We start from the raw sequence: 14,649 nt of genomic DNA on the forward strand, positions 1-14,649 counted from the left end.
TGCCATGTTGATTGACATCAGTCAGATGAGACATCTGGAAAAAAACACATCATGGGATCTTAACAGAAGACAAAAACAGACGGGGACTTCCTTAAAGATGAATGAATCAGGACATTTCAGCCACAAGAGAATGGAAAATCAGTCAATAGCAGTCATACAGCGATTTAAGATATCAGAAAAACATAGCAAGAATAAATATAACAATCTAAAGTCATGCTGAGGAAAAGGAAGAAGAGAAGCTCCAACGTAAACTACAGAAAACAAGACAACAGCTGACTGGAAAACAAACATACTTCTTGTGTGATGAAAAAAATCAAATGCAAATATAAATGTGTGCAGACCCCTTCCAAAATATTTGATCAAAAGTGTTTTATTCCCACAATTCCATTCAAAACATTACATTTCATAGAATATAGAGGACTTTGTGGTTCTTTCTGCTAAGGGTTTGAATGGAGATGCAGGTTTCATCTTCCAGCAGGACCTGGCCTCTACCCATACCACCACCAGAAGCACCAGAACCTGGTTTGATGATCATAGAGCGTGACCATCCAACTCCACACCTTAATTCCACTGAAAATGTATGGGATATAATCGAGAGGAAAATGACCACAAAACATCAAGAAAATCTTTCCAAACTTCCATCAAAGCCACAGCCAGTCCAGGCAGTTATTAATTCAAAATAATCCCAATCAAGTATTGAAGATGGACATATCAGTTTGAAAATTCATAATTTTGATTAATTTGATGTAATCAGAATTTCTGTCTTTATCTTTTTACAAAAAAGAAGTAAATTGAGATTTTTCCACAGTTTTCTAATTTTCTAAAGTCCCGTTTTCGTGTGTTTTATGAGCTGGAACCCCATTTTATGTAAAAATAAACTAATATTTGACATCAATTAAACAGTGGACCCTGAATTTATATTTTATGAAAATATACGTATTTTGAGTGGAATTATAGAAGTGATTTTTCCTGATTTTCTAATGTTTTGGAAAGGGTTTGTACACTACAATGTTTCCCTCTGAGACTTTTTGTTTTCATGTCTGGTCAGAATTTGTACAAATCCATAAGAAAAGATCAGCTACATTTAGACAGAAAATGTCAGTTACTCAAAGTCCCACTCTGATCATCCTTAAATCTATCAAAAAATGTTTCTAGTAGTCTTTTAATTGTGATTAGGATGTTTTTAGACACAAAACGTGTCATTTTCTAGGACATAAGTTCTGCAGAGCGGCAGGAGTTCATTAGATATTCACCTCTGAGTTGTGAGTGGGATGCAGAGTAAGGCCCAATCCGAATTCTTCCCTAACCCTCCATTTGTAGGGGTATTTGTGAGCGGAAGTGATGTCCAAATTCAGAGACACTATTATGTCATAACTTCCGTTGTAACTTTTCAGCTGTTAACACGATCATTCCAGTAGATTTTGAAGGAGAAAAGCGGCGTACGCCGCTTTTCTCCTTCAAAATCTACTGGAATGATCGTGTTAACAGTTAACCTAAACATATTTGTGAATCTTGAGTCAAAATCCAAAAACTAAAGCACTTCCTGTCTGCAGCTACCACTGGTTTATTTACGCCCTAAATGCAGCCGGCTGATGATCCGTCACTTTGTTTAAATTACTGAACGGAGCTTGTATCAAAAGCAAACTTTATCAAAACATAACCAGCCCCCTCTGTGGCCATCCTTTCATTATTTTTCTTAGCAAGAACCACCGCCATATTCTGGTGCATTTGTATACTTTGGGGATTCCGTGTTGGTGGTAGTTTACAGGGCCTAACAAATCCTCCTGAGGGCTTTAGAAATTCTTGCCCCGTTGGTAGCGCTTTTCCCTCTCCCTAATCACACTGCAGCATCATGAGATCAGCCCAACAGGCCTGCCCACACCAACCCGGGAGGATGACAGAGCAGGACAGGCCCCCATGCCCCTCCACGCCACTATACCAGGCCCCTAATGATTGTGAGAACCAGAGGACAGAAAAGAGGGGAGGGGGGCGCGGGGTGAGTGTGTTTATTTAAGTTTTTCGTCTCCTGACTCAGACAGAGAGCAGACTGCAGAGGATAATGAGAAACAGATCTTTGGTTGAGAGGAAGAAGAAGGAGGGGATTGAGGAAAGGGGGGAAGAAGAAGAAGAAGGGGCGGAGCGAGGAGAATGACAGCCAAAGGAAGGAGGGGGGCACAGGAAATAGACCCTGTCACATTGCATTCTTGGTGCAAGTCTGTAAGTTTTACAGTAGATGTGAAATAATAATTCCACTTTGAAATTAATAACATTTTAGTCCCGAAAAACTTCAGAAAAGTGATCAGAAACAACCGTGGAGAGAACCACATTTGATGGTGTGAATGTGGCTCATAAAGAAACTTTTGGAGTGAGCCCAGAGGGGGCAGAGGAGATGGAGGCTGAAGGTTGGGCGGGTGGGGGGATTCTTGACTGACGCGTTTATGGTCCTATAGGGAAGAGGGAGCCGACCAACCGAAGATGGGAAACCCACCCATGGGCAATTAAGGGTAAAGGACGGGAAAAATATTTGATAAACTTTCCCCCCTTCTCCCTGTGTTGAACCGGGCAGGAAAAGAAGCAGGAGCTATGCAGAAACCCAAGGAACCAGAACACGAGACGCACTCTTTTTGGAGCTTTTGGAGCTGTTTGGAGAGTTTCTCCTGCGCAAAGGTTTGATGTGGACCGCTAGGAATCCGTGAAGAAACTGTGTCAAGTGATCTGATAACCTTAAAAAGAGGAAATTCTCTGCTTTAGCTAGGAGAACGCAGACAAGAAGAAGAACAGAAGTTGGGTCAAACTTTCCATTTTTCCTCCTTTTTGCGCACCGAGGACTCAACCATCGCTGCGTCCGCCTGCGAGGAGATCAGAGTGGATTGCTGTTTGTGAGTCCCGTCCTCGCTGCCGGGGGCGATGGGGGCCGCGCCGGGCTCGGGATGGGAGGAAGGAGAGTTTGAGTTCAAGCTGGTCTTTGAGGAGGATCCGCCGCAGCGGCGCAGCCAGGGGTCATCCCCCGCGCGCGCAGCCGAGCCGGAGAGCGCCGCTGCCGGCGAGGAGAGCGACACCGCGCTGCTGCAGCTGGACTCCTCCAGCACCATCAGCAGTCTGGGTTAGTCCTAAAAAAGTAGTGGAAATGGCCCTCCAGGTCACCTCCACGAACCCGCGGGATCGTTGCGTGCGAGCTGCGCGTTTGAAGTTGTTTGCGTGCCTGTTTCCGGATTTGAGTTTTCCTTGTGTGTTTGTTCTGACTGTGGTATGCGTCTGCGTGCATTTCTTACTGTATTCTTGTTTGCACGTGTGCGCTCGGGCATGCGTGCGTGCAGCCGCAGACTCAATGTGTTTCTAATCAGCTGTGCGTGTGAGCAAAGCTAACAGCTGCCATCTGGGAAGGAACCCCAGCTCCGTGTGCACTGAACGCATCACCCAAAAACACGCCTCCCTCCATCGTTTCTGACCCCAGCGCTGACACAAACGCGCACCTATTGGGTTTTCGCATGCTGGCTTTCATGGCATCACAGGACAGTGCCAGCATGCGCAATTGCGCATGCTGGCACTGTCCTGTGATGCCATGAAAGCCTCACTGCCACAGAAGACTTCCCTTAGATGAGAAACATTTCAGTGTTTCTAAACATCATGGCAGGTGGTCTTTGGTGACCTTTCAGATTTCTGTCTCCAGCTGTCCAAACTGTATCCATTTGTATCACGTGTTCAGCACTCTTCACGATCTCCAAAAATCCTTAACAAAATGGAAATTCATTGTTTTATTATGTGGCTGGCTGCTTTTCAACTTTCATCTAACACTTTAAAAAACTATTTTTTACTCTTAGTTTGATTGCAGGTGTGGAAAAAATTGACACCCTGTTTTCTTCTTTAAAGTTTAAGAAACTGAACGATCAACAAAGATCAATTTGATGATACAGGGATTTAAAAGGGGAAAATGTAAAAATACTGGTTGGGCTTAATAAAACACAAGGCATGTTCCGACAGGATGTCCTAAAGACTTGTCCACAATTAGTATTTATTGGTCAATATGTCCCTGAGCTTTTTAAATCTCTATATATTCTTTTCATTAAATTAAAGGTGATGGATGGCATTTGCTCTGTTGCCACAGCAACACTTTGGATCATTGTAGTTCTGAAGGGGTAGATGTCTTTGAGTAAAAAATATTTTTTTACTCTTTTGGTTTATTTTTTGTAGTTAAACTATCATGACAATTTTTTCCAATTTTTTTTATCTACTACAATAAAGGTTATGGATGGCATTTGCTCTGTTGCCACGGCAACACTTTATATCATTGTAGTTCTGAAGGTGTAAAACATTTTTTAAGTTTTCTTGGAGTAATTAAACATTTTTTACTATTTTAGTTTAATTTGTGTAGTTGACAAACTTTAATGACAGATTTTTTTTCTTCTGTGTGGTTATAGATGGCATTTGAGCTGTTGCCACGGTAACGCTTTGGATCGTTGTAGTTCTGCATGGGCAAATTTTTTTATTTAAAAGTTTTTTAGCCTCTTTATACAGTTTAACTGTTGTAGTTTATTTTGTATTGTTGACAAACTTTCATGACAGATTGTTCAAATGTTTTATCTTGAATTATTTATTAGTGAAGTTATGGATGGCATTTTTTCTCTGCTGCCATGACAACGCTTTGGATTATTGTCATTCTGAATGGATAAAGTCTTTCTTTAGAAGTTGTCTTGGAGTAGAAACTACTTTTTAACTGTTATGGTTTATTTTTTATAGTTAACAGACAATTTTTTTTAAATTTTGGTATCTACTACAATAATGCTTAGGGATGCCATTTGCTCTGTTGCCATAGCAACACTTTTGGATCATTGTAGTTCTGAAGGGGTAAACATCTTTCTTTAAAAGTTTTCTTGGAGTAAACCTGAAGTATATTGTTAAACTTGAAGTATAACAATTTTACTGTTATAGTTTATTTTGTGTAGTTGACAAACTTTCATGACATACATTTCTTTATTAAGTTTTTTTCTTTAAATGGTGTTTTGCAGTTAAAAAAAGTTTTTCTCCTATAATTTCTTATAGTGTAATTTACAAACTTTCATGACCGATTTTTTAAAAATGTTTTATTCTGTATAAATCATAAGAAAAGTTATGTATTGCATTTGCTCTGTTGCCATGACAACGCTTTGGATCATTGTAGTTATAAGGAACAAAAAATCTTTCTACACAGCAGAATCAAAATTTTTTTTGTAAAGCGGTGCCTTATTTCACTTTCAAACAGTTGCTCTGGTAACAATAAAAACACATGACTGTGTGTAGAGTTTCAAGTTTTATAGTTGTAATAATGAGTCTTTTTCCTGGTTATGTAAACTCACAAAAGTCAGAAGATGTGGTCAGATGTGGTCAAACAAATGTGCAGTCACTGCAAAAACTTAAAGTCTGCAAAGGAAAGAAAGGAAGAATCTGACGGTCTTTGTAGTACTGGTAGTTCATAGTTTAGCTTATTTTAATGCCTAATTTTAAAGATTTTAAAATATTTCATTTGTCGGGTTGATCTTTCATCCTCTCGTGAGGCTCGGGCAGAGCAGGCATCACTCTTCTTTCCTTTAATTCTGAGGTCGATTCAGGCCGTTTGTTGGACTCTGGATTAGCTTTTTATTGTGTTCAATAAGTGTTTGGTAAGCTTTCAGGGCTCATAAAGTCCTCCACTGGCCTGCTCACACACATCCACAGCATTGTTTAATGCAAAAAAAAGAAATTGGTGGAGTTGTTTCAGCTCTGCAGCTTTAATCACTTGGAAATATTTTTTTGCCAGGAAACAGTTGAGGAGATTTTTTACCCCCACTCGTAATTTGTTCGTGGTTTGTGTTGTGCGTTGCCCCAAAGGTTTGCGTGCATGGTTTCACTACTAGTGCGAAGCAGCAGAGATCAGATGAAACCTCTGTTGTTCCAGAAGAACTTCTGTTTGGCGTGGTGTGGCGGCGGGCTCGCAGCACAGGGGAAATGATGTGGTCTGGAGGGGTTGTGTCCTGAGGTTTCTGGGTAAAGTTAAGAACTTTGTGTTGTAAAAAACACTTCTTTGTTACCATAAATATTGGCATCTCAGTGTGTGCTTCTTGCTGTGATGAGGTTTGGGTCTCCAGGATCTGGTTATAATTTTATTCAAAACTTGACAGCAGACTCAGAGAAGATAAATATGCACAAATTAGTGGAAATAGTCAGATTTGGTCTTGCATGCATGTGCTTCCACTTCTTTTTGTTCAGTTTCTTGTTGAAAATGGTTGAATTCCCTAAAATTAGGATCGAAACTTGACTAAAACTAATATATTTTCTGATGAAAACGCCTTTGTCTTATTGAGTGTGTTGATGAAATAACATCAGTTACACTTCTATTGTGTCTCTGAGCACACGGACTCCTCCAGCGTACAAGTGTTAAACTCAGGCCTGTGTAGACTGAGGTTGGGACATTTTGTACAAACCAAAAAAGATCTGAGTGAATGAAAGTAGTTGCTGGAAGTTTTATTTGTATTTGCACAGCGGAGACCTTCTGAGTGTGCGGATCTTTTCAAGGACACCTCATTCTGCTTCACACCTGGAGGCTTTCAATGCAACCAGAGGTCAACCTGAGCTTGTTTAGCTGATTTTGGTCTCACTTAGAACACTTTGAGCATCAGTTTTTTTCATTCTGGGACTTGAACCAGGCCCATGAATTTACCAGAGTCACCTTCGACCTTTGGATCTAAAGAATAATATGTACTATTGGCTGCTGGGAGTATTGTGGTTTTTTAGATTAAAATGGTGTCTTTAATATGTTCTTGTGGCATTTATCTGATGATGGAGGACAGAAAAGTTGCCTCTCTGAGTTTTTCTTTCCAATTGTCTTGAATCAGGAGCAGATGAAGAAATTCTGTTGGAAAAAGCTTGTGGCATCTTTGTAAATGAGGAAGTGTTCTCAGCTGATCTCCTTAGTAAAATAAAGATTCGATTATATAAATAAATGTAGAAGCTGCAGTCGGTGGGTCACAGTCTCCCTGTTCTGCTCCATCCCATTCATCCACTGTCAGACAAATAGATCCATGAACGTCTTTGTTTTCCTCATCTGAGCTGGAATCTGGATCCAAACTGTACGCCTGATTTCTCTGATATTGCTCCCCATTTTTGTTGCACTGATAATACTAGGGTGGGGGTGTGAGGGGCTGTAAGGAGAGCGTCTAAACAGAGAGAGTTTTCAAGTATGGGTATTTGGAAATGCTCTCCTCCCCACAACTCAGAGGTGAATTTAATGAATTCCTGCCGCTCGACAGAAACTGTCCCAGAGACTTTAACTAAAAGACCACTGAGTGCTTTTACAGTAGATCAAAAGATGATCAGAGTGGAACTTTAAGCCTATCAGTTGATGCCATTTCGTTGTTTTTCAGGGTTTCTGGTAGAGTGTTAAAAGACATAAGCAATAAGACATAAAGTTTTGTTATTAGTGTAATTGTGCTCTGTTGGTCAGTAGTGTGTTTGTCCTTCATTTCTCTATGGATGCATTTTTAAAACTTTCGTTTTGTTAAATCATAACTAAAGAGTCTCGCCGTTTTCTTTATGAGTTGCGTCTCTTCTTAAAATCTCCGTGACTTTCTGTCCATCAAACTAAAAGGACTCTCTTGTTGTTTGGTTCAGGGAGGTTCTGCTGCTCCACGTTCCCTCCTTTTTTGGATAATTACTCTCTGTGTTGGTGTGTAGTCTGACATGGTTCAAACATTCAGCAGTCCTTTGTAGACTGATGCATATCTGCTCCTTTGTTCATGTTTTTACATTTCTTTAAGTGATAGCATAAATGCTTCATTTCTTTAAAACTTCAAATGTGCTTCACCTTGCCAGACAGTTTTTATTAACTAGTTTTTTTATCCAAAACCTATAATTATGTTTGTGTTAAGTGAAGCTGAGCTCCACTTTTGAAAAGTTTCTTCATCATGCCTCACAGCAAAGGGGAAAGGGGCCTTTTTTGCTTTATCTCATAGGTTCAGGGGGATTTAGACTGTGAATTAATAAAATAAGTTCAAAGACCCACTCTGATGAAAATTGTCTTTTTTGTGTTTTTAAAATGTTCCTGTAGCATTTTTCCAGATGATGGAGGACATAAATAAAGACAATGCAAATTAAAATAGCATTTCTGAGTACTTGAATCCGGAGCAGATAAAAAAATGGCATTTGTAAAAGAGCATATTTGTGATGTAGATGTAGCACAGTTGAAAGTTATGGCCACTAGATGGTGCTATTGCCTTTTGATTTTGACTGCAGTGGCACTTTTTGACCTGAAGGAGATACCATACCCCCGGGCAAAGTCCGTTCTGAGCGCCATTTTGATTTCAGAACGTTTGTTACGTCTTTGAAAGGGTCACCGTACCTCAGGAAAGAAAATTAATGCCCGCCTTGTTTCCCCTGGTCCTCGTCTCGACTGCAATCCCTAAACCAACCATTGTTTCTGATGCTTTTCTCTCCGGTTGGCACTTCCCCTCATCATAACATCATAAACACAGCGCAGAGTCCCGAAGGGTTCCCGGAGAGGTGTCAGTATAAGAGTGTTACAGAGAAGCTTCCTGCTCCGCTCCATTCTGATCACTGACTGTATAAAAGAACTGGACTGAGCATCCCTTAGTGCTGGGTGATATGGAAAAAATTGTATATCGCGATATAAATTATTTTATATCATAATAACAACAAATATCACAATATACCACAATAAAGTATATTTTCAGGTATTCTCACTCGCATTCTTACTTTTCTTTCAATATTTTTACGTAACATAACTGAATTGTTGCAAATGAGAAACCTTTTTTAAATTGCACAAAAAGTGTCAAGTTTGTAAGTAGGAAAACACATCCATCCATCCATCTTCTTCCGCTTTATCCGGGACCGGGTCGCGGGGGCAGCAGTCAAAGCAAAGATACCCAGACTTCCCTCTCCCCGGCCACTTCCTCCAGCTCTTCTGGGGGACCCCGAGGTGTTCCCAGGCCAGCCGAGAAACTTAGTCCCTCCAGCATGTCCTGGGTCTTCCCCGGGGCCTCTGCCCAGTGGGACATGCCTGGAACACCTCACCAGGGAGGCGTCCAGGAGGCATCCGGATCAGATGCCACCTCAACTGGCTCCTCTCGATGCGGAGGAGAAGCGGCTCTACTCCGAGCTCTCTCCGGGTGACTGAGCTTCTCACCCTATATCTAAGGGAGCGCCCAACCACCTTCCGGAGAAAAGTCATTTCAGCTGCTTGTAGTCGGGATCTCGTTCTTTCGGTCATGACCCAGAGCTCATGACCATAGGTGAGTAATGGGACGAAGATCGACCAATAAATCGTGAGCTTTGCTTTCTGGCTCAGCTCTCTTTTCACCACAACGGACCAGTACCAGTATAACGAGGGACACCTCTCCAATCCGCCTGTCGATCTCACGCTCCGATCTTCCCTAACTTGTGAACAAGACCCCAAGATATTTAAACTCCTCCACCTGAGGCAGGAGCACTCCACCCACCGAGAGAGGGCAAACTACCTTTCTCCGGTCAAGAACCATGGCCTCAGACTTAGCGGTGCTGACCCTCATCCCAGATGCTTCACACTCGGCTGCAAACCGCTCCAATGCATGCTGGAGGTCCTGGTTCGATGAAGCCAACAGAACAACATCATCTGCAAAGAGCAGAGGAAATCCTGTGGTCCCCAAACCAGATCCCCTCCGGCCCCTGGCTGTGCCTAGAAATTCTGTCCATAAAGACTATGAACAGAACCGGTGATTGCACCGGGAACAGGTCTGACTTACTGCCGGCCATGCGAACCAAGCTCCTGCTCTGGTCATACAGAGACCGGACAGCCCTGAGTAAGGCTCCCCGGACCCCATACTCCCAGAGCACCTTCCACAGGACACCACGGGGAACGCGGTCGAACGCCTTCTCCAAATCCACAAAACACAGATGGACTGGATGAGCGAACTCCCACAAACCCTCCAGCACTCTGGAGAGGGTGTAGAGCTGGTCCACTGTTCCACGACCAGGACGGAAACCGCACTGTTGTTCTTGGATCTGAGGTTCGACTCGGACGGACTCTCCTCTCCAGTACCCTGGCATAGACTTTTCCAGGAAGGCTGAGGAGTGTGATTCTCCGGTAGTTGGAACACACCCTCCGGTCCCCCTTCTTGAAAAGGGGAACCACCACCCCAGTCTGCCAGTCCGGCGGTACGGTTCCTGTCTGCCACGCAATGCTGCAGAGACGTGTCAGCCAAGACACTCCAACACCATCCAGAGACTTGAGGTACTCAGGGCGAACCTCATCCACCCCCGGAGCCTTGCCACCGAGGAGCTCTTTGACTACCTCAGTGACCTCAGCTTGGGTGATGGACAGTTCCACCCCAGTGTCCTCAGCCTCTGCTTCCTCAACGGAAGGCGTGTCAGCAGGGTTGAGGAGATCCTCAAAGTATTCCTTCCACCGCCCAACAATGTCCCCAGTTGAGGTCAGCAGATCCCCACCTGCACCGAAAACGGTGCCTGCAGAAAACTGCTTTCCCCTCCTGAGTCGCCGGATGGTTTGCCAGAATCTCTTTGAGGCCAACCGATAGTCCTTCTCCATGGCCTCACCAAACTCCTCCCAGGACCAAGTTTTTGCCTCCAACACAGACCAGGCCGCAGCTCGCTCAGACTGCCGATACCAGTCAGCTGCCTCTGGAGTCCCACAAGCCAACCAGGCCTGATAGGACTCCTTCTTCAGCTTGACGGCATCTGGGAGTTTGAATAGAAGCATTTGGTGGTTAGTGCTGTTTCCTCATTGCAGTTTCCACCACCTTTTAAAAGATCTGTGTTATTGGTTGCTAAATTAATTAGCCCTTAGAATTGAATGAGTGTGATTGCTTTTGTATGTGACCCTATGACCTGTCCGGGTGTGTCCTGCCTGTTACGCTTTATCAGGGAACTTTGCACGTGAACCTCCTCCAGCCAGTTAAAGAGTGTTGAGTCACTGCTGGACTCAAGTTAAAAAGAAATGCTATATTTTTACTTCTAAATCATGACTCTGGAACAGCGAAAATCAGGTGTCAACAGCTAAATCCCTCTCATTTTTTAATGCAGTCTCCTGAAAACCAGCTTTTGTTTGGATTTTTTTCCTTTAAGCAAAAAACAACACGGTAACCTACAAAACTGAGCTCCCTTTACTGATCTCCAGATTACAGCATTGAAACAAATAATCTAACCACAGCTTGTTGGCTTTCTTACAAAAAAAGGTTCAGAATGTTATTTTTCCATATGGCAACAATTATTCTAAATCAAGGAAAACTAATGGGAAACAAATGAAAAAGGCATGATAATGTTAAAAAAATGAATTTTTGTTTGACCAGGAATTCTGTTTACAATAGTCTGATCACTATTTAATGAACTCTTCTCATGCCATTTGAGGAAAAGAAACCCACCAGGTTCTCAGCGCTTTCATCCAGCGGTTATGAAAATACAAGATGATTTGGAAATCACACCAACACCCACAACATGTGATGTAAAAGGAACAGGTTTTTACAGTATTTTTGGAATTTAAATTGCTTTCCGTGGAAGTGTTTATCATATAATAAATATTAGCAGAAAGAGAGATTTTTTTGGGTGGTTTCATTTGAACATGAGGCATGCAGGATGTCCTCAAGTTCACCCAAAAACACATCTGTTTTTTTTGTTTTTTTTTTCAGTGAGAGACAACCACCTTGCTGCCTCCCATGCAGGACAGTCCATCCGCATTCCCAGCCCGCCACTCTCATCCAGTCAGCGGGCAGGGATGCATTCCCCCCCTCCACGCCGGGCCCCCATCAGAGAGTTCAGCGGGACCTACGAGAGCCTGCCGGCACGCTCTGTCAAGGTACGATGATGAGCAAAAACGAGACCAATACACTAAATTTATACTTTTACTAGATGAAAATGATGTAAATATAATGTATTTGGACATATGAGATTGAATGAGCTACTCTTTGTTCTTAAAAAAGTAAAAGACTGATCACTGACTGTATAAAAGAACTGGACTGAGCATCCCCTAGTGCTGGGTGATATGGAAAAAATTGTATATCGCAATATAAATTATTTTATATCACAATAACGATAAATATCACAATATACCACAATAAAGTATATTTTCAGGTACTCTCACTCACATTCTTACTTTTCTTTCAATATTTTTGTTGTCTTATTTTCTGATTTGCATGACAAATAATTTTATCAGAAAGTTTTTCAATAGCAAAAAATCTAAGTTTTGTTTCAGTGACTAGAAATTTTTTTAATCTAATTATTCTTGGTAAAATACTTTCTTCCCATTCACTATTTTTTTATTTATTTTTTTGCTCCTTTAAAGATTTTTTTTTAAAATGTAAGAATTTTTGACTCATGTCTCGGGGTCATTTTATTGCATTGTGGCTGTAGTAGATTAAAATGTCATTAAATGTATAGATTAATCTCCAGGGCTCCTCAGCGACAAGCTTCCCTTCTGATATTATTTCTATTGTCCAAAGTTTTAGTATATGTAGAAAATGAGAGGAAGAGATTTCTCCGTCTGTGCAAGCTGCATATTTCCTTAAGCTAAAAAAGTATTTGTTAAAAAAAACAGATTTAATTTTTGCAAAAACACTCTTCAATAGAACAGAAGCTTGTGATAACAAATATTCACAAGATTTTAAAAATCTGCAACATTGTGATAAGGAAGTATACATTTTTTTTCAAATTTCTACAATTTGCACCAAAATAAAGCAGTTTGTCAGAGAAATCTCCAGAAGAACTGATCAATTTAGATCTGATTACTTTAATCGTGCTCTAACTCAAGTGGAGGCTGTGCTGATGTTGTTGGTCATAAACAACGTCCAAGTCTGTCGTTGTCATATGAAGAGTTGTCATCTGCGACAGACTGGCGACCTGTCCAGGGTGAACCCCGCCTTCGCCCATCAGTAGTCGGGATAGGCTCCGACCCCCCCGCGACCCCGAAAGGGAAAAAGTGGACAAGAAGATTAATGAATGAAAAAGAGTTGTCATTAGTTCGTTGATCCTGCGGTCTGTTAGTCTGTTGTTCATTTGATCCAACTATTTCAGGGGTCTGCAACCTGAGGCTCCGGAGCCACATGTGGCCCTTTGACCCCTCCACTGTGGCTCTCTGGTTGAAGAAATTTGAAATGGTTTTCAAAAAAGTAGCTTAATTTTCTGACTATGAGTCACATTAATCAAAACAAAACAAACTTCAAGTCTTTCGCAAACATTTGAAAGAATAGTACATATAACTCCACCAGGCTCCTGACTACATTACCCATAAGGCTCCAACAATCAATCAAGCACTACAACTTCATAGTTGTACTAAAACATTTAGACAGAGCGCCGTGTACCACAGAAGTCGAGGTCAGTTAGCAAAATAAGGAATTAGAAAGGAGACTGTTTCAAGATTTTTAATTGTGCCATATAAGAAACACTGTAAGGGTCACTAATAAGCTCTGAATTATTTCTACATTGCTTCGTTTATGAATTTCCACCAAAATCTATAAAATAAACTGCTGACATTAAGCTACCTACTACAATATTTGCTGCACTGAGATTATCCTTTGTCTTTTATTTTGAAAGAAAGTCACATCAAAAGTTGAAGCCTATTTTATAAGTGGAAAATAAGTGATATTTTTCTCATAATGTTTGCGTTTTATTCCTGTACAAAAGCAATAATTTGTTGTTTTTTATCATAATACTAAAAATCCCATAAACACAAAGGAGCATCTTATTTTTGTAAGACTTTGTGGCTCCTGCTGAGCTCTGGTTGGTGAGAAATCGACCCGATTGGCTCTTTAAATGTTGAAGGTTGCAGAACCCTGAACTATATCAATATGGAGTAATTTCTCTCTGTCTCAGGGAGTCCTTATCATAGGAAAAAAAAGTTTTTTTTTCATACCAAAAAATGTTGTTTATGGCTTCTGTACATTAAGGATCTAAAATAAGGCCTTAACATTTTTCCTGAGTCTTCCAGCTTGATGTTCCTAAATAATGATCCAATAGAGTCTTACAGAGATTATAAGTGAGTAGAAATGTCATCACTGATGCTGGAGATCTTCCTAAAACTTTTTTATTTTGTGAACTCTTTGCCTTAGAATGTGTCACAGTCAGTCTAAATATTAATATATCAAATTGACCTTTTTCAAAATGTTGAATTAAAGGAAAGTCCACATTAGAAGAATGTCAACATAAATGTTCACTGGGATTCTTTAAATCAACTTTAATGAATTTTTTGCATGTTATCTTGAATTGTTGTCCATATCCAAAATGGTTTTCATTATCCAGTGAGCAAAACTAAAACCACCAGAGAAAATAGATCCTTCTAAATCTAACCTAGATGGACTCCGAGGCCCATAATTCCAGGGAAACTGCACCTTCCTCCTCTGTGCTTAAGATCTACAAACTTCCTGGCAACAAATGAGGATTTTTAGAGCCTGCTTGCTTAGCACCTAAAGTCATTTAAAAACTGCTCCAATTATTTTCCTTAAGACTCTTTGGAGACCAAAACACAGAGTTTAACAAGCAGCAGCACATACTCTCTGCTTCCAGGTCAAAATGATGAGATGTTCCCTCCACCAGGTTAAGGAGGAAGAGGGGAATGAAAATGAACCTTCAGGGAATCGGAAGCTTGTTTGAGATTCATACACTTCCACTTATTTGTTTCTATACAGCACACGCTTG

The 14,649-nt window shown here is 41.1% G+C and overlaps 1 protein-coding gene across 1 annotated transcript in view; it reads left to right on the forward strand.

Annotated features, from left to right (window-relative positions):
* The first annotated feature begins 2,357 nt into the window (after positions 1 to 2,357).
* The window catches only part of nfatc4 (nuclear factor of activated T cells 4), a 28,436-nt gene continuing 16,144 nt past the window's right edge, over positions 2,358 to 14,649 (forward strand). The window contains exons 1-2 of the mRNA XM_024281398.2: positions 2,358 to 3,103; positions 11,649 to 11,815. Of these exons, the coding sequence (XP_024137166.1) occupies positions 2,908 to 3,103; positions 11,649 to 11,815 (363 nt within the window). The 5' untranslated portion in view covers positions 2,358 to 2,907. The remainder of the gene's footprint in view (positions 3,104 to 11,648; positions 11,816 to 14,649) is intronic.

The sequence above is a fragment of the Oryzias melastigma genome, linkage group LG17 (assembly GCF_002922805.2).
Source record: "Oryzias melastigma strain HK-1 linkage group LG17, ASM292280v2, whole genome shotgun sequence".
NCBI classification, from domain to species: Eukaryota; Metazoa; Chordata; class Actinopteri; order Beloniformes; family Adrianichthyidae; genus Oryzias; species Oryzias melastigma.